Source organism: Papaver somniferum, chromosome 7 (assembly GCF_003573695.1).
Source record: "Papaver somniferum cultivar HN1 chromosome 7, ASM357369v1, whole genome shotgun sequence".
NCBI lineage: Eukaryota > Viridiplantae > Streptophyta > Magnoliopsida > Ranunculales > Papaveraceae > Papaver > Papaver somniferum.
This window is the reverse complement of record NC_039364.1, coordinates 264,189,672-264,211,137: the sequence shown is the minus strand read 5'-3', so window position 1 is coordinate 264,211,137 and position 21,466 is coordinate 264,189,672. Positions and strand designations below refer to the sequence as shown.

Here is a 21,466-nt window from a genome sequence, read left to right as displayed (position 1 = left end):
TTTATAATATCAAAATAGCAAGAAACCAATACAGTGTCGACATATGCTAACAACAACGTCTGTATATAAGGGAATTCAGTGGACATATAAACAAAATTGAGATTATATTGATACCTTCACAACAAACCACACAGTCTTTGCGGAGATCGTCTAGGTATATTGGGATATTCTTTTTAGCTCTATCGTACAACAAGTGTGATTAGTGTTACACAACAATCCATAGGATTTCTACCACAACATTTTCATCAATAAACAATCCATTTTAAATCCGACAAACACAACAATGTAAGATGGGTATTCCAGGTAAATGATTTACCTGAGTATGGATGTTATCTCTTTTCTCAATATGTCCTCTACAAACAAAGATATGCAACGATACATCCAAAATTTAGCAAAACAAATAAATAAAAAGAAACATCTCAGAAACATTTACAAATCAAAAAGTCGCATAATCAAACTTAGAGAGTGTGCCAGTGTGGTGAAGAAAGAAATTGAGAACCTTTGGGATACAGCCTCTTTTGAGATTTATGTAGTAGAACATTTTCAAAGTTTGATTAGCAGATTAATCGATCTTTTAATGGGATTATTTATTTACTTGGAACGTATGAACAATTGATGGAAATTAGGTTGAAGGAGAACTTCCTATTTGGTAATTGGAATGGGCGTGATTGAATGACAGATATTATTTTTGGCAATTCCACCTTTGATGTGCATAACGTATGAAAATGGGAGGAGAAGGCGCAGCAGGACGATAAGATCAACACTCCATTTTTGGAAATTCATATAAATAGGATTGAATGACAACTTATCTTTGGGCGTAACACATGGAAATTCAAGGGAGTAGACCAATATGAGCCGTTGGATGTGGGCGTCAAACATGGGTTGATTATCAACCACGATTTATCTCTAAACTTTTCTCAACTTTGAGAGAAAATGGTGGCCGTGGATAGCAGAAAAAGACCTATCCAGAACCGTCAGATCAGCAAAAAAACATTTGTTTTTGTGAGAATGAAAATGGGAGGAGAAGGAGCAGCAGGACGATAAGATCAGCACTCCATTTTTGGCAATTCATATAAATATGATTGAGTGGCAGCTTATCTTTGGGCGTAACGCATCGAAATTCAAGGGAGTAGACCAATATGGGCCGTTGGATGTGAGCTCCAAACTCATTAGAAAATCTCGGCAAAGAGACTTCCGCCAGTTCGCGGACTAAACACGCAAACGAGTTTTTGGAAAATCCCAGCAGAAATTCTCGGCAAGAGAACTACCATCAGTTCGCGGACTGAGTTCGCAAACTGATTTCGCGGACTTGGCAAAGCCAATTCCTCCGGTTTCTCTCAATCAACAAAGTTCGAAAACTTCGGATTAAGGAATACATGGTTATGTAATCTAAACTCTCATTCCAATCATTGAGACATTCTCAGAGGACGTTATATAGCCGTTATTCACAGACCGTTTCACGTCAGAGCAATTCTCAAAGTAATTGAAACTTTTCATGACTTTTGTCACTAGGTGAAGATAAACTTGATCAAAGCGAAACGCTTTACCAACACACGATTTCGAGAAAAAGATAAGTAGTGAATACTCAGCTCGAAATGTCAAATGTGTATGATCCAGTCTATATAGCATATGAATTTTTGTCTCACAAGAAGTAGGAGATATAATAGATAGACTTTTGAGTGATAGATAAGTTCAAGTATCCACATACCTTTTCGTTGATGAAGTTCCACGGTTCCTTGAGTATATCTTCGTCGTTGTATGATAAATCACCATGAAGTCCTTGAGCTCAACTACACTTTTCTATCCTAGTCCGAGACTTAGCTATAATAGACTAGAAATCAAGACTCATCGTTTTGATCACTAACATTGAAAAACATGCTTGATATAGCAACGCATGCGAGGTCGACCGAGCTATGCTCTAACACTAATAATATAAGGTTTTTCCATGAGAGTTTTCAGAAATATTGGTTAACATTTGTTGGAAATAGGAAAACCGAATTTTAGGTACTTTAATGCATATCTTAAAATATATTCGGTTTTGGAATTTCCTTGTTGTCCAAACAACCTTGGTCTATAAATACTTGAGTTTGCAAGGAGCCAGACAAACTTAATTTCTGGTGGAGCCGTCTATCCAGAGAGGAAATTACCCTAATTAGGCGAAAATAAAGAAGCTCTACTTGTATCGTTGGCGGGAAAATAGATCGATAATTGCAGTGTTATTAGTTTTCAATTATTGATTTGATATTGACTAACGGTTGTTGAAATTTTGATTTCACCTAGTTTGTTTATTCTTGAGAATCTTCTGTCCTGATATAAGATTCACTCAGACTAGATCAAAGTATTGACGGGATCTTGAAAACCATCTTCGGATCTAAAGACATCTTGTGATAATCCATTATTAACAGACTTTGTTCTGTGCGTGATTGATCACAAGAGGATTCAAGTGTTGTTGTGAAGGTTTTTTAAGGCAATAGAAGATTTGAAGACGAAGAAGAATTCTTATTAGTTTTTCCATCATGTGGATTTAGTGCACAAACTTTGATCGTCTAGGATCCAACTAGATCGGTTTATATTTGATAGTGCTTGGTTGATTAGTTGTCTGAGATCGGCACTTGCAACTTCCTTGTTAACAAAATCTTGTTGTGTCTATTACTGTGTTTCCGCATTATAGTTTTTATTATAATTAAGTAAAATACACATGTACGTTAATCCCGTAATACTTGATATTGATTTTGTTTGTGCTTTGCAGGAAAAAGAGAGACAACGAATGGCCTCTGAGCTAACATTTACCGACTGAAAGGATAACAATGATTTCACCTCTAAAATACGATTCTTATTAGTCTTCAATTCTCCCACAACCACAAATGTCCTCGAGTTCCTCCAAATTATATGCAAATCCTAAAAGCCAGCTAAAGAAGCCTTCCCTTTGTATTTTGGGTTGGCAATTTTTCCTTTTGAAGCAGTTGGCTTGGCAATTTGGTCATGACTCATTTATACATTTTTGAACTACAAAAGTCTTTATTTCCACCTAAGAAGGAACGAGATACACTAAATAAATACCCCTTATCAAAACCCGGTGCGACTACGATGTAGTCGGGCCATATGCTTCAAGTACGTGGCCCCTCTTTAAATTCTGACAGTATTATAAAGTAGGAAAAAAGTTTTAAAACAGTTTTATTACCTAACTTTTTTTCTTTTTGCTTTGTTTAACTTCCTGCTTTTTCTCAAAAATATAATGGTTAAGGGGATTTGGAAGGGGCAGGTTTTTTAGTTAATTAGGCCAGTTCATATGGGTGTGGAAAACCAAAGAGTTTGCCATTTTTGCACCCACTATGGAGATGGAAAACTGGCAAACCGGCCTGGCTAAATGCCAAATTTTCCACTTAACCAGGCCAGGTCAAGTTCGCTCGGTCAAGTCTACACCGCTAGCGGTTCCCGTAAGACCGGTCGGTCTAGTTTACACCGCTAAGTGGAATCTGATCCAACGGCCATAAATCTTCCCCCTATAAATACCACATTCCTCTACCATTTTAACTCACACCTTCTCTTCTCTACTCTTCACATTTGTTAATCTAAAACAAGTTTCATCATCCAACTCTTTCATTCACTCGTATTGTATAATTTCTTTAATATGTCTCAATCTAATACTCAATCTAATAAAGCTAAGAAGATTAGGGGTGCAAAATTTACCGTAGCCGAAGATGAAAGCATTTGCAAAAACTATGTGTTCAATACACAAGATAGTGTCTTTGGTGCCCATCAACAATCTATTAAGTTGTGGGATAACATATTTGCTAAATTTCGTGATGAAAATATGAACATCAACGATCGTGATGCAAATGGATTTTCCGGTGTCTTCGTTACAATCAACTCCCAAGTTGCCTTGTATGTCGCTGCTTTAATGTAAGCTGTTTGTGCTCGATCAAGCGGTCTTGTCGATGTTGATGTCGAACGAAAGTGTCGAACTTATTGGCACCATAAACATGGGAAATTTTTTGCATATGAAAGTCATTATCATATTTTGAAAGTGTTACCTAAATATAATCCAGAAGTGTTAGCAAACATGCAGAATGTACTAGCAAGTTCACCATACACTTCTTCACCTTCAACGCCAGCTTCACAACCATCTCAATCATCTCATCCCCCTTCGGAGAATCCATTTTCTTCACCAGAAACCACAACAAATAACAACTCCAACTTTAATGTCAATGTTGCGATAAAGAGAAAATTATTAGGAAGAAATGCTGCAAGAGCAGCGAGAAAAGCTGCCCAATAAGGAGAACCAAGTGAAGGTGTTTTGGATACTTTGATAGAGAATCAGAAGATTGCCGAAAAGCAAAGAGCTGTAGACCGACATTTCTTGACTAGGGAGATGAAAAACATCGACAAACTCAAGAGAAATATGTTTCAGACTATGACAAGAATAAGATTCTAAATGCAAACACCACAACAATGAATCCCAGATAATATATGGTATAAGAGATGGAGATGGACATGTTAGCAGAGGAGTTGGAAGAAAAACAAAACAAGAGAAATTTGGAAAAACAATTTGGAGTTCAAGCTGAAGATGAAAACTATGAAGATCACGATGAAATAGTACCACTTAATTAATTAATGTATCATCTTTAATGTTAATAATGATGATGTAGTAGTTAAAACTTATGGTGAATGAAATTTTTTTAGTTTTTGCATTAAACATTGATCTAGTTTTTTCATTACATTAAAACTTAAATTAGGTTTTCATTACATTAAACCTTAAACTTGAAAACATCCATGAAAAATAATATTAAGCCTAACATCTCATACGAGTTATTAGAAACTCCTTAAGAATTTGGTGATGCGCTTCATATTCGAAATCTTTTCGTTTCCATCTTCGCCACTCGTCTCGATTTCGTATTCCCAATTCAGCGTTGGTATCACCTCTAAGAATATATCGAGTGACAATCCTTTTCACAGATATAAAATTCACAAGCTCTTTTTTGATATCCATGAATCGGCAAAACAAAGCAGCACGATCCCGGTTATGAGGATTACCTGTCTCAGTACAGAAGGCATCATGAATTTTACCCAAATAACTCATACTAGGTAAACCGTGCATCCGCCGTTCTTCACCTCTCTTCGAGTAGTATATTACATAGTTTCTGCAAAGAGATAAATCTTCATCTTCAGTGAATCTGGGATCATCCATTTTCTTAACCAGAAAAGTATTTTTGTAGAGAAGTGAAGGTTTGATTTTGAAATGGATGAAGCTAAGTGAAGGTGTGATTTTGAAATGGATGAATCTAAGTGAAGGTGTGATTTTGAAATGGATGAAGCAAAGGTATATTTATAAGGAATGCTGGCGGTTGAGTCTAGAACGCTAGCGATTGAGTCTAGACCGCTACTTTAAATGACGTTAAAAAATTAAAACTTCAACAGCTTCAAAACAAAACTATGGAGTAACAAATGAAACTTAAATACTTAAACAATTTAAATATATATATAATAACAAATGAAACAACACTACTTAATTCGTCCTCCATCTCATCCAAACTCAGCCCACATATTCACTCTGAAATCTTCCCTTAACCTGTTATATAGATTTATGTTCTCAATATGACTGGTCATTTGCGCATAGTTCCTTGCAGGTAACCCTCTTGCTGGTATAATCTCAGGCCATAAGTCTTCATCTTGATGGTTAGTCCAATTCTTATTACGACTAGTTTCCTGGATTTCCATGTTATGCATAATGATGCAAGTCAACATAGTCTTATGAATTTCACGAGCACTTAGACCACGATAAGGCCCACAAATGATTGCAAACTTCCTCTTCAGAATTCCAAAAGCACGTTCCACATCCTTTCTCAGATCCATTTGTATATTATTGAAATATGAGTATGAACGACCCATTTCACCAGAAGGTGGCTGACGGTAAGATTGAACTAAAGTTGACCATTTTGGATAAATTCCATCTGCAAGATAATAACCATGAGTGTATTGATTCCCGTCGATACTGAAATTTACCTGAGAAGAAATTCGATATTTTAAATCTTCAAATAAAGGCGATTTGTGTAGAACATTTATATCGTTTTGAGATCCCGGGAGACCAAAAAAAGCGTGCCATATCCAACAATCATATGAAGCAGTAGCCTGAAGGATAACCGTTGGTTTTGCGTAGTGACCCTTATACTGACCGGCCCAATAGGTAGGGCACCCGGTCCTTACCCAATGCATGCAGTCAAGACTACCCAGCATTCCGGGAAATCCCCTTTCCTGATTTTGCTTAAATATTTCTCTAACATCTGCGTCAGTTGGTTTTCGTAAATAGGTTGGACCAAAATGATTAATCATTGTTTCTCAAAACAACGAAAGATACTTGTATGAGGTTGTTTTACCAATGCGAAGGTACTCATCATTAGAATCTGGAGGTCTGTCATATCTTAGAATCCTTAAGGTCGAAGTAACCTTTTGTTCTGGGCTATGACCCCTAATATTCAGTGCATCATACTGATAATTAAATTGAGGTTCTACCTGACAAAGCTCACCAATAATCTTTAGTACCAAATGTCGCGGCATGCGGAATCATCCTTGAAAACTTTCATCAGAGAACACACAGTCGGGAAGAAAATAATCATGCATCAGCTTCCCGTGCCATTCATCCCGACCCCGGTACATATATCTTCTTGTGAACAATTCTTTTGGCTCTGGATCTCTAGGTATTTGCCCCGATGAATATAGATGCAACAAGTTGTTGGTTAGATCTTTATCTTCATCTCATTCATCATCAATTTGTTTCAACGCCTAAACGAATACTCGTTGTTGTTCTTTAAATCGATCCATATGAATACGCACTTCTTCGTCAGAAGAATCCATTGAGTTGAATTAAACAGATGATCAAAGGTACAGATGAGTAAGATGATAGAATTAATGAGAAAATGAGGTGTGATTAAATTGAATTGAATAGGGTGAATTTATAGGGAGACGTGGGGAGAAATAGTTGTTGCTTCACCATTTCATAACCGACGACTACAAGACCGACTGGTCTTATGAAGACCTGACCCGTCGGTTTAGTCTCAACCGTTCGGTGAAGACTCGATCGCTTAACTTATTCCCCAAAGTGGCGCGGCCAGTTTTCCAGAGCTGGCATGGCAAATAGAGGGTTTAGCCAACCCATTGGAACCGGCCTTAGGTGTCAAAAAAATAAAGAGGGGCCACATCCAAAATGTATGTGGCTCGACCACATCGTGCCGGGGAGATCAAGACCAGTTTAGTTATTATTGTAGTCCCTTTCCGAAACCCGATCACAGCCATCTCCTTCCCCGATTAGGCAATTACCATAAATAAAAATTGCGCTGCTACAAATAAGAGAAACAAACCAGAGAAGGGATCGTAAAACTTAAAGTGAAAAACCAGAGCTGATCTAAAAGAAAAAACAAATTTCTTCGCTTCGTTTCTCCGCTTGTATATTTTTCTTGATCACGTTAGGGTTCAGAGAGGTGAGTAATGTTTTATTTACTTTGTATTTTCATCAATTTTTTTTTTATTTTCATGTTTGAAATTTTTTGGGTGTCTTGTAATGGCAACTGCAAGATGAAACTTAGATTGTATAAAGACTACTCTCTTTATTGATGTTTAGAAAATCTCTCAAAACTAAACACAAGCTCTAATCTTGCTCATATGATCAACCACAACTTTGGTGATTATATATATATATATAATTATGACTTCCTTTTCCTAGTCCTATTACCTTATTACATGTCTTTCCTTTTCTTAGAACTAGATGACTTCTAATTCCCTTAGGATTACATCAATTTCCTAATGTTGTCCTAACCAACTTGTTAGTGCTTCTATGTTGAAGTTTAACCAACATTCTCCCCGTTAAGCTTCAACCTTACCCGTGACATATCTTGTACTCCAATCAATTGTCTCATTTATTCAAACTTGATCCGAGCTAATGCCTTTGTCAATATATCTGCTTTCTGCTCAGTTCCTGGTATGTGTTCAACGTTGATGATCTCCTTCTCGATACATTCTCGTATAAAATGATACCTTTTGTGAATGTGTTTCGTCTTCCCATGAAACACTGGATTTTTAGTGAGTGCAATTGCAGACTTATTATCAATCTTGATGAGAACTTTTTCAGGTTCTCTTCCTTTGATTTCACCCAACAGTTATTGAAGCCATATTGATTGTTTAGTTGCTTCTGTTGCAGCCATAAACTCAGCTTCACGGGATGAGAGGGCAACAGTGTCTTGCTTCTGTGAACACCATGTAATAGGTGCTTTTCCTAGATAAAATATATGACCAGTTGTACCTTTTCCATCATCTTGGTCAATATTATGACTGTTGTCACTATACCCAACAATTCCTTTTGATCCTCCTCGACCATACTTCAATCTACAGCTGATTTTTCCTCTTAGATATCTCAATATCTGCTTTATTACATCACCATGAGACTTGCGTGGACTCTGCATATAACGGCTTGCTACTCCCACAGAGAAAGCCAAGTCTGGTCTTGTGTGTAATAAGTATCTTATGCATCCAACATATTTTCTATAACTTGTTGGATCAATCTCAGCTTCTTCTTGTGCCTTTGAAACTTTAAGTCCAAACTCCATTGGTATATTAGTTGGATTACAAGTTTCAAGTCCTGCTTCTTTCAGAATTTTCCTTGCATAAGCTTCTTGTTTAATCTGAATCCCATCTACTCCTTAATGGACTTCTATGCCAAGGTAATAAGTGAGTTTTACGAGGTCTGACATCTCAAACTTTGATGACATTTCTCTCTTGAACTCATTGATCACCTTAAGGGAGTTGCCAGTCAAAAATAGATCATCTACATAGACTGCAATGACAAGAAGCGTTCCCTTTTCTTCTCTTTTGTATACTGATGTTTCTTTAGAGCACTTAACAAATCTGATTTCTCTTAAGATTTGATCTAACTTTGTATTCCAGGATCGAGGAGCTTGTCTTATACCATATAGAGCTTTTGATAAATTATAACCTTATGCTCTTGTCCTTTTACTTCAAAACATTCTGGTTGTTCAACATACACATCTTCTCGCAATTCACCATGTAAGAATGTTGTCTTAACGTATAAGTGGTGAATTTCCCATGAGCTTGATGCTGCTTCTGCTATTAAGAGACGAATTGTCTCTAGTCTAGCAACTGGTGCGAAAACTTCATCAAAATCTATGCCTGATTCTTGTACATATCCTTTAGCTACAAGCCTTGCTTTGTATTTATTGACAGTACCATCAGCATTCCGTTTTATTTTGAAGATCCACTTAAGACCAATCACTTTTACCCCACCTGGCTTATCAACTAGAAACCAAGTCTTGTTTCTGTTGATTGAAATAATTTCTTCTCTACATGCTTGTGTCCATTTAGTCGAGACCTTTTCTTCCTGAAAATTCCTTGGTGCATCATTAACAGAAAGTAGCATAATCTCACATTCTTATGCAGCTTGAAGAACATAATCCTCCAGATACTTTGGCTTTTGTATCTGTCTTGTTGATTTTCGCAGTGGAATGGGTTGGGTTATTTCATCGATCTCCTCTTCTTCTTCTTCTTCTTCTTCTTCTTCTTCTTCTTCTTCTTTAACTTCTTCGTTATTCTCAGTGTTTTCATTATTCTCTTCTTTTTCTTGATTAACATCATTGTTTCCTTTGGTATTGATGATTATGGGTCCTTTTCCTTCATCAATTACTTGACCCCATCTCATGTGAAACATTCCTGGATCCCTACTTGGTCCATCATTAGTTTCTTTCCAGTTCCAGTTTGCTTTTTCATCGAATACCATATCTCGACTCACTATTACTCTTTTCGTTGTTGGATTGAATAATCTGTAAGCTTTGGATCCAGGCTCAATTCCTAGATGCACAAGAGTATGAGATCGATCATCCAGTTTCTTAAGGGTTGCAGAATCAACTTTTGCGTATGTTTTGCAACCAAACACTCTTAATTGATCTATGTTTGGTTTTCTCTTTCGCAAACTTTCATATGGAGTCATGTCTTTCAGAGCTTTCGTAGGTATCCTGTTTATTAGGTATGTGGAGTGTCGTACAACTTCTCCCCATAGATAATTAGGTACCTGCATAGCCTTTAAAGAACTTTTTGTCATCTCCATTAGAGTCCTGTTTCTCCTCTCCACCACTCCGTTTTTTAGTGGTGTATATGGTGTAATAGGACCACATAAATCAGCATGAAGAAGCTCTAATGGATTTGAGGCTCTGAATGTTGTTTCTTTTGGAAAACCTTGACGCGTTTGTTTCCCAATTAAACATGATTCACAGATCCTTGATTCATCGTTTATCTGTGGTAGCCCTCGAACCATCTTGTTCTGAGACATAGTTTTTAAGGTTCTGAAACTTATGTGTCCTAACCTTGCGTGCCAGTTCCATGTCTGATCTTCCAGTCTCATATTCAGACACAATGGCCTTCCAATCATGAGACTTATCTTGTAGAGTCTATTCTGTGAGCGTGAGACTCTAACTAAAAGTCTTCCACTTGGGTCATGAACTGTTAGATAATCTTGTCGCATTCTAACATCACATCCAACTTTTGTAGCTTGTCCTAAACTTAGAATGTTGCTTTGTAAGTTTGGGATAAAGTAGATGTTTGTGACAAGCTTCTGTTCTCCGGTCTTGTTCTGAAATAGAACTGATCCTTTCCCTTCAATTTCTACAGAAGATCCATCCCCAAACTTCACTTTTCCTTTGATTTTCTCGTTGAGTTCAGAAAAGTAGTGTCTCTTACCAGTCATGTGATTGCTGGCTCCATTATCTAAATACCAGATTCCTTCTTCTACATCCTTTGATTCGTAGTTCTTTGGTATTAGTTTCCCTTCGTTTAAGAATACAACTTCGTGCATGAAAAGAGTTGTATCTGCTTCCCTTATTTCATTCTTGTTTGCTTCTTCCATCTTTTATATTCTTTCAGGGCATACAGAGGAGAAGTGTCCTGGTTTATCACATCTGTAACAAATAATGTTTGATCTATCCTTCTTTTCTTTCCCTTGGTTTTGATCATTTGGACTTGTTGTTTTATCTTGTGAGTTAAACCTTCCTCGGCCTCTGTTTACTCTACCACCTCTTCCACGACCTCTTCCTCTTGTAGCAGAGTTTTGTTGGTAAGAGTTTATGTACAAGAGTTTTCCTTGAGTGTCTCCATTGTTTTCTTCATCAAGGATTCTCTCTTCATATGCTTTCAATCTTCCAATTATATCTTCATAGCTAGTCTTATTTAAATCTAAGACTTGTTCGAGAGAAGCTATGATATGAATATACTTGGATCTTGGTAAAATATTGAGAAACTTCTTTACCAGTTTATCTTCATCAATGGATTGTCCAAGTGACGCAGCTTTTGAGGCTATCAATAGTATCAGCTTTTCCTGCAAAGCTATCAATAGTATCAGTGTCTTTCATCTTCATTCTTTCAAATTTAGACATTAAGGTTTGCAGACGGGCTTCTTTAACTCGATCAACTCCGAGATTACGTGCCTTTATTGCATCCCAAATTTTCTTTGAAGTTTCTTGTTCACCAATTTTTAGAACAAGACATTCTGGTATTGCTTGAAAGAGTAATCCAATGGCAACATTGTTTTTGTATGGGTCCAATTTACCAGGATCAATTGTTTCCCAAACTTTGTAGATTCTCATCAGTACCTTCATTATCATGGCCCATACTGTGTAGTTTGTGGCGTTGAGGATTGGAACTTGTATTGATGGTGGCGTGAACTGTTTTGCACCCACAATGGTGGTTTCGTTTTCCATGGCTCAGAAACACGCTCTGATACCAATTAATGGCAACTGCAAGATGAAACTTAGCTTGTATAAAGACTACTCTCTTTATTGATGTTTAGAAAATCTCTCAAAACTAAACACAAGCTCTAATCTTGCTCATATGATCAACCACAACTTTGGTGATCATATATATATAGAACTATGACTTCCTTTTCCTAGTCCTATTACCTTATTACATGTCTTTCCTTTTCTTAGAACTAGATGACTTCTAATTCCCTTAGGATTACATCAATTTCCTAACATTGTCCTAACCAACTTGTTGGTGACTTCTATGTTGAAGTTTAACCAACATCTTGATGGTTTACGAGTTGGGATTACGATTTACGATTTATGTCAGAATATGATTCTTTTATGATCCAGTTATTGTTTTTTTTTTGTTTTTTTTCTCACGTAAAAATTGCTCCAACATATTTGCAGGCTCAGAATATGGCTAACGAGGACAAGGCTGATGGAAATCGTGCCAAACGTGCCAAACAATTCAGGCCTCCCTTGTCTCGTGAAATTTTATATGGTGAAGATAATTGGATAAGTTGGGTTCAGCAACCATTTAATCTTGCAGCGCTAATAGAAAGGCGGAATAAGGCTCGACATATGAACTGGATTCATGTTGCTAGTATCTGTAATGAAAATGGAGTGTCAGGGTTCGGGTGTATTATCCGTGACTGTCATGGTATACCCATTTATGCGTATTCTGAATGTGTTACTGATGAGACTGAGCCAGTTTCAGAATTTTATCTGGAGATGAAAGCAGTGGACAAAAGTTTAGAAAAAGCCGAAAAACTCAAGTTCAAGAATATTGCGGTCATTACATCAGAGAATACTTCCTATGAACTCAATGATTGTTCCGTTGGGCAAGATATTAACGGCAGGTGGTGTGAAAGGGTCTTTGGTGTTTCTTCACGAATCAAAGAAACGCTTACTCGAATACAATGTGATCCCGAGGATCAGAGATATGTTCATTTTCTTCCAAGCGTAGGTGGTGAATTAAGTAGTGCATTATGTCTGGCAGGACTTGCAGCCAGTGAGGGGAAGGCGACACTTGAATTTTCATTTGAAAAGGGTCTGTTGCCACTAGGAGAAGACAAACTTGCTGACCTGATGAAACTTCTCCACACAGAAGCAACTTCCACACTCCCTTTTCATCCGTGAATGTGTTTTAAACTCTCCAGTACTGAACCTGATGCTTTATGAATCTGCTATCTTTTTACGCAACTGTTACTGCTTCGCTTTCTAAAACTAACAGCAAGTTATTTCACTTAGTTGAAATTATGTTCCAAATTGTAAGTGTTTCTATTTTCACTTTTTTCCTCTCCTTTTTGAATCAATGCAAGAGCTCCAAGTTCTACATGAGCTGATTCTTGCCAACTTGGATGCTTTGTTTTCAAACCAACAGTTACAGTCTTTAGTTGTCAACAAATGAAGAGACTATAGGACATTATTGCTGGCCGTAATGAATATGCCATGGAAAGACGAGTACAAGAAAAGCTACCATAGTGATATTTCAAGTTTGATATTCACTTTGAAATTCAGTTCCAGCAATATTACATGATTCTAAAATTCACACATGCATCCCAGCCCGTCACCAGGTTGATGCAATATTACATGATTTTAAACTTCATTAACTACAGCTAGAAATTAAGCGTGTTTTTCTTACAGTTCCTCTAAAAGGCACTGTCTTTGAGTTTTTGTTATCAATAGGTTCTTCAATAAGAATTGCATCCTCTTGCACTGGAGGCTTGACAGGTAACGAGTTTCCCTTAGAATGCACTGTCTTTGAGTTGTTACCAATAGGTTCTTCAATCATAATTGCATCCTCTTGCACTGGAGCCTTGACAGGTGACAGGTGACAGGTTTCCCTTAGAAGGCACTGTCTTTGAGTTGTTACCAATAGGTTCTTCAATCATAATTGCATCCTCTTGCACTGAGCCTTGACAGGTGACAGGTTTCCCTTAGAAGGCACTGTCTTTGGGTTGTTACCTATAGGTTCTTCAATCATAATTGCATCCACTTGCACTGGAGCCTTGACAGGTGACAAGTTCGTGCCGCAATTAAAAAGCAGCAAAGGGCCACCACATTTGTTTCGAAAATTTTGTTTCGCCATGAGTAAGGTAGAAATTTTAGTTTCCAAGGCGGAAAGTCGCTCTTTTGCCAAGACCAAATGATGCTCATCCTCAATGACTCGTGCCTTTGCCTGATCCTGCTTCGCTAATGCTCTTTTACGTTCTTCTCCCAATAGTCAATCACATCTGAAGAAACCTCCTCGAGAGGGTAGCGATTCATATCCACAATAAAACTCATTAATTCAGAGAAAACGACTACTTTGGAATAATAATATGAATCTGGAAGAATTTGGTCGGAAGCAATGTGCCCATAATTCAACCAGATCTGTTTGTACAACGACGCATGTGTTTTCTGTACACTGAAGCCTCCAACGTCTTCAAATTCCTCGACGTCCTGAACTTTCTCGCAGTGCCTACATATAGTCTGCCAGCACCTGGAAACTTATCTGGTTTTGTTGCACCAGGAACTCTTACCTCGGCTACAGTTTCCACTCCCCTTGTAAGTTCACTTGTTGGCGCAGGAACTTCAGCAAGCACCCGTACAGTCTGGTCTACTTCAATCGTGTTACTCTGCAGAACAACTTCCAACGAGTCACCGTCGAATTAATATATTAGTAATGGAAATGGGTCCTGCATACCAATAGAAAAAGCAGAACAGGATCAAGTTGTTGCATTTTGGACCAGATCATAATAAATTGGTTATTAAGGTCCATTATTGTAGGATGTTGAGGGTTATATCTAGATCACTTGTGCATTCCCTTGGATTTTCGTCAAGGGAATACTTGAATTCAAAGGTAATAAGAAGAATGAGATGAATTAAATATCTCTGGGGTTTCACACAAACCATTATAGTCAATGGGGTGTTGACTAACAGGGAAAACAAATGTGCAGAACTCAAAGAGTCATTCAAACTCCAACTGAAATTGACTAAGAGGGACAATAAATATGCATACAAAATGGATTCAAAAGACTGATCATGGAAGAAACATTCAAACTCCAAACCCATGTTCAGTAGATTGGTAGCAATATCATGAATTCATATCATAAAAAACTTAAAAAAGGATAAGAATCAGGTAGCAAATGGATCGAGAATCACCAACCTGTTGATAACCCATTGTTGAGAAAGAATTTTGTCGAGATCTCTAACAGGGGAAGAAAAATATGAAGAGAGAAAGTCTAGTTCTAGTTCAGTGACGGCTGATCATATTTTAGGGTACCCTTTGTATTTTAGGGTATAACTTATAAGATAGATAGATAGACAGACGATCCAACGGTGGAAAATGATATTATCCACATAATATTCCATTAGGGTTTTATTGTAGTGGTTGGACCATGGACTCCCATAGCCATGGGGCATACAAAAATAAATGTCGTGTCGTGCGACATAGTTTATTTCGTTGAGCAACCAGTGATGAGTTGTGAGACGAAATTTCTTTCATTGAGCAATACTATGAAAACCCATTAAGCATACTTGAATTCATGCAAGCCAAGAGCAGGCAAAAGTTCAAAAAGAGTTTAATTATCAAGTCCGCAAAGTAATAGCTGACAGAATGTAGATATGCATCCACGAAATGCTGCTAAGATTGCAAGATGTCTGTGGCCCAAGTCACTGGCTCACTGCTTACTACACTTGTATTAGTGATGTGCAGATTCCAGCGACTTTGAAAACCTTGTGGATATGAAGTATTTATTTATTTTCTCAAGACAGATTCAATTCAGCCATTTAATTGAACACTTTAAATCTAAAATTCCAAAAAAAAAGGGAAATACTATGAAAACCCATTAAGCATTAAACATACTTGAATTCATGCAAGCCAAGAGCATGCCAAAGTTCAAAAAGAGCTTACATAGAAAATAATGATGCATTCTATTAAACACAATGTAACAGCAAATAACTAAACCATCTTCTTCGCAATCATCATCACAAACAAGAAGAATTTCTAATTACCACCTCGGAGACGAAGCACAAGGTGAAGAGTAGACTCCTTCTGAATGTTGTAATCAGCCAGAGTAAGGCCATCCTCGAGCTGCTTTCCTGCAAAAATCAACCTTTGCTGATCCGGAGGAATTCCCTCCTTATCCTGTATCTTGGCCTTTACATTGTCAATGGTGTCAGAGCTCTCCACCTCCAAAGTAATTGTTTTCCCAGTCAAGGTCTTCACAAAGATTTGCATACCACCTCTAAGACGGAGCACCAAGTGAAGAGTAGACTCCTTCTGAATGTTGTAGTCAGCAAGGGTACCGCCATCTTCCAATTGCTTACCAGCAAAGATTAAACGTTGTTGGTCCGGAGGAATTCCCTCCTTATCTTGAATCTTGGCCTTGACATTATCGATCGTGTCAGAGCTCTCGACTTCCAAAGTGATGTCTTGCCAGTTAGAGTCTTAACAAAGATCTGCATACCACCTCGAAGACGAAGGACAAGATGAAGAGTAGACTCCTTCTGGATGTTATAATCCGCTAGAGTTCTTCCATCTTCCAACTGTTTACCAGCAAAAATCAAACGCTGCTGGTCTGGAGGAATGCCTTCCTTATCTTGAATCTTAGCCTTGACATTATCGATGGTGTCAGAGCTCTCGACTTCCAAAGTGATGGTCTTGCCAGTTAGAGTCTTAACAAAGATTTGCGTACCACCTCTAAGACGGAGCACCAAGTGAAGAGTGGATTCCTTCTGAATGTTGTAGTCGGCAAGGGTACGGCCATCTTCCAACTGTTTTCCAGCAAAGATTAAACGTTGCTGGTCAGGAGGGATGCCTTCCTTATCTTGAATCTTAGCCTTGACATTATCAATAGTGTCAGAGCTCTCAACCTCGAGGATGATTGTCTTCCCGGTTAGAGTTTTCACAAATATCTGCATCGGCATATTCAAGAAAATTCCTGTTGAATGTGTAGAAGAGAGAGTAATAATTTTTTTAAGGGAAATAAAAAAGAGATCGCAGAACACAAAGGGGTATGAATGTGTGAAAGGAGAATCTCTGGGAGCCTCTATTTATAACCTAAGCTGCTAAGGGTAATCCCAGCCGAGAATTGGAACCGCCTTGGATGGAATGTTCCAGAAGAAGAAAGATGTCTCCAAAAGGAATGTGCGTGTGATGCCTATTTTCGGTGTACTCGTCTTTTCCTGAAGGTTCTCGAAACACTGGTTTTGGAACAAGACTACCTTGTGCCCACTGGACACCAGGACTCTATTCCCACTGGTTTTTGTTATTAAGTTTTGCTTTAGGAATTACACCACTACTCTATGCCGCTACTGTATTCTTTTTTCATAGGAAACCAGCTTTTCAGGTTGTAGTGAGTTCTGTTCCCACCATACTAGCAAGAACTGCTAAGAAGCTGAAGGCACATAATGGTTTTGTAGTATATGATACCGGTTACAACATTAGATTGCGTATTGAATCAAGATTGTCGTTTCAATTAAGCAGGAACACTCTGCTTACTTACAATGCTTAATTAAGTTGCATCAGATGTGGAACCTTAAAAGGCCAGACAGCCTAGATATGAAATACCATTGTGATTCATGCAGCTTTACTGTGGGAAAGCGAAGTCAAGTGATTCTGGACAAAGTTCGTTATCTTGTAGCAATTAATAGTGAGTCGTCGAGGTTAAGTATATTGGTAGAGAATGTAAATGGCAGACTTCATAGCCGAACAATCTAGGCATTAGTATGATAGTTGTGATTGTGAATTCGGATCTGTCTGATGAGATTGGCCTGTGGATGTCATGATGGGAGTGAAGACTTCAAGGAAAGCGAAATCACGGAGAGTCGGAGAGAGTCTTAAGATGATTGAAGAAAACGTAAATCTTACCAAACTCTCCTAGATGGAGATAACAAGATTCTAACCCTAAATACTCAAGAGGCGGGCAAACGTGTTTGCCTTGCCAAATCAGCACGGTCTGTAGTACTAATATAATCATGTAGGGTAGAATTTGCAGGACAGCTGATCTGCCCAGCTTGGGCTGCATTCCGCTCTGTCCTAGATAAATAGAGTCCGATTCTTATGTATTTTAAAATGCAATGTTGTCTTATGTACAAGTAACATTGATGGGGTTTTAGTAATATCTCTATGGAAAGACATGGTTGTATTGATGTTCTAATTCCTGAATGGGCTAATAGTGTCACTCAACAATTGGTCGGTGCCGTGCTATGGTTGGCCTAGTTGCCCCCGGTGGAGGCAGGAGGAGAAGCTTACATCAAATACAAAGTAACTACAGAGAAACTGTCAGCCAGGTTTGTGATGAATCCAGTTAAAAAATTTCAATTACAATATTCCCTACATCTATATCCATCCAAAAATATAGAATCACAGAAGAGAATTAGGTTCAATATAAAATATAGAACGTAAACTCCATACTAATCAAATTTTAATTATCTAATATTATTTCTTCCGTTTCAAAAAAATAGACTTGCTAAGTATTTTGTACATAAAACTTGCGGCCTAGCTTTTCGAAGCATGACTTGCTTCCAATCCTTTCAAAAACTGGTTTTCTTGGACGGAGACGTTCATCAATTCTAGACTTGCTTCCTATCCTTCCAAAAACTGGTTTTCTTGGACGAAGACGTTCACCCATTCGAGACTTGCTTCCTATCCTTTGAGAAACTGGAGTAGATCGGCAAATACATCCACACGTCCTACATGCAACAGGAGCAGAAGAAGAGGGAGTAGGCGGAGAAGTTATATTTGGACTGGCTTCATCTCTCGCTCCCTTTGCATTACAAAAGATTTGCCGTGCTCTCACTCTCTTAGCTACACCAACATCTTCTTCATCTCTCACTCTCTTTTGATACTTTTTCAAATTCAATTGCATTTCTCTGGATCCCTTACATCCTCCAGTTTCTTTTGCAGCTCAAAGAGATATAAAGAAACCTCCATAATAAATAGTAGCAGACTATGTTGTAAAAGGCGCTGGGCAAGGCGAGGAGCCAATCCCAGCGCCTAGCGCCTAGGGCACCTAAGGCGCCCCAGGCGAGCTCCCGAAATTTAGAAAATAACAACAGAAAGCTTAGTTTGGCGTCTTAGGCGCCTTTTTTGTTTAGGCGCTGGTCCAGTGCTTAGAGCGCCTTTTACAACATAGGTAGCAGAATGCCATTTCTCGTCTTCATCAGAAGACTCCGCATCTATTTGAGATAACTTTGCTGCAAGCTCCTCAAGTATTCCCGGAGCTTCCTCCATGCCCACACTCTCTTGGGTATCCTGCTTCACGTTACGTGCCATATCCCATATCTCGCATTGCTGGGATATATAGGTTACGGTTCGCATACCTTTCTTCTTCCTCGCTTTGTCCGCGTACACGAACAAGGGTTATTCTAGGGTTCGCGTACCGGCTCCATTAAAGCCTAATTGGAGGTAAAAAAAAAGGTGAAGAAAGAAATTTATACAAGGAAGTACATCAAGTAAGTCTCTTATCTTGTTTTTTCCCTCAATTTTATTTTGTTTCTATAATGAGAAGGTCTAATGATGATGATAAGAAATCAAGGAAAATTTCTAAAGGTCTTGTTAGATCATCTCTCTCAAGTAAGATTGTTCCAATTGATCAAGACTCTATTAGAATTGCATTTATCAACAATTCTTGTGGTTTGACCTTTGAGAAAATTTCTTCTAGGTACTTCATCCTAAAAGAAATTGGTAAAGGAAAGTGGTTATAAAGAAGGTTTAGTTTGTTTTGAAAAATACAATCTTGGGAACATCTTCAATGGTCTTGGTGAAGGTTTTGATACTTTTACAAGGATCTTTTATGTTAATATCCATGATGTTGATCTTGATAAATTTACCTTCAAGACTATGTTTGATAGTGAAAAGACTCAAATTGATAGAGAGTTTATTTCAAAAATTACCAAAACTCTCATGGGTAATTTTCGATTTCCTAGACCAAAGGAAGAAAAGCCATCTTGTAAAACCGTTTCTTATGGTCTTTTTCACAAGAATGTTGATTGGATAGAAGGAAAATTTCTTAGTATATCTCGACGGATTTTCGGGAAACTTGCCATTTCTAATATTTGTCCCTCCACAATCGAGAACTCTTGGTGGAGTCGTGAATTTGCGGAGTTGGTCTATTTCCTTGAAATGGGTGATCAAGGTCCTGATATTTGTGGATTTATTATTCTTCAAATGGTCTCGATGACATCACTTAACAAGAAGTTAGGCTTTCCATGCTTAATTGGGAAAATATGTCGTGAATACTCCATAACTCCTATTGGAAACTCTATTAGAACTCCCAATCTGGTTCGTCCAAGTAATATCAAACGTATGAAGATGGATCACTACAAGAGACAAATATATGATACCCTTGATGGTTCTTGTGATCATACCACCCTCTTAACTCCAAATAATCGCGCCAGTCAATAAAAATATTCCCATGCAAGATACAGGAATTTCTTCCCTGATTTATATCTTCACGCGTTGTTGTTCAGCTTGACTTACTCCAATATGTTTGAAACACGCCCAAGTAGTAGTTAAGTTCGTGATGTCTTATGAAATCTTCCCAAAAGTACAACAAATCCCGAGATTATTTCTCTGTCAAATATTCCTTCCCTGAAAGATTTTATATCCTTCTTCAAGCGTCTGTTGATGTCGACACACTCCCAAATTGCTGAGTAAACAATCAGCACGAGTCCAACTCCGTCCAGCCACAGTTAGACCCGCTACAGAGCTGATCATGATTTGCAAAAAACAAATCCTGAAAAAAGTAAAGTAAAAAGTTAACCACTCCCCCACACTTAAACATTACATTGTCCTCAATGTAATTGAGTCATCCAACGTAAAAAATAAGATGGGAAATTCATAATATTAAAAAAGTAAACGAAAACATAAAAAATAAAATAAATATACTTACTGGAATGTACAGAAACAGATCCCCGAAAACTAACAGCCTGAAAATTTGGGGATCAACCCAGAAAACAATATTTACAAACGACAGCTTCACAATTATGTTATGAAAATATGGCGACACTGAAACTGTCAGAAATAAAGGATTACCCCTAAACCTAGTTTTTAGTTCACATGGAAGTGAGTATAGAAAAAAATATAGGGATACTATTGGGACTGGGAAGATATCAATTGGCTCATGCACGGTATCAGAAACAGACAAGCCCTCTGGGTATTTGGATGCAAAGTGATCCAACAAAATTTTAGAAGCATACAATTCTAACCCTAAATTAGGTATTTTTTGGAAGTCTAGGGGTCTAGAAACAACCTCTAAGTCGGGTGAATGATCTTGCGAGATAGGTTCATCTATGGAATTAGGAAAATCATCTATACAATCATCCACATGGTCATCTATATATTCTGTTCGGAATAGGGAGTCACTATAAGACTGATCATTATCATCATCAAATAATTTTCAGCGTTCTAGAATTCTCAATCTTTGTTCCAAACTAGGTGGTGTGTATTTGTAATACTTCTCATATATCATTAGAGGGGATTCTTCAATTACCGCATGTGGAGAAGAAACTCGATACCGTTGCCCACGCTTATATTCAGCAAGCGTCATCTCAGATGAGGTTTCCTGATAATTTGACTTTCTAAGCTTATATTCCGCCAGCGTCATCTTAGGTGACGTCTCCCCAGAAGAATACATCATCCTCAAAATTTCCCTGAAAAGAAATACAAAAAGAAACGCATAAAA

General features: G+C 37.8%; 1 protein-coding gene and 1 pseudogene across 1 annotated transcript; both read right to left on the bottom strand.

Moving 5' to 3' along the window:
• Positions 1 to 5,523: 5,523 nt before the first annotated feature.
• On the bottom strand, positions 5,524 to 6,555 carry LOC113296507. Its single transcript, XM_026544809.1, has 2 exons — positions 6,375 to 6,555; positions 5,524 to 5,951 (listed from the first exon to the last, which is right to left on the bottom strand). Exons 1-2 carry the CDS (start codon positions 6,553 to 6,555, stop codon positions 5,524 to 5,526), a joined length of 609 nt encoding a protein of 202 aa, XP_026400594.1.
• A 9,228-nt stretch (positions 6,556 to 15,783) lies between these two features.
• Positions 15,784 to 16,700, bottom strand: LOC113300312 (annotated as a pseudogene).
• Positions 16,701 to 21,466: the final 4,766 nt, after the last annotated feature.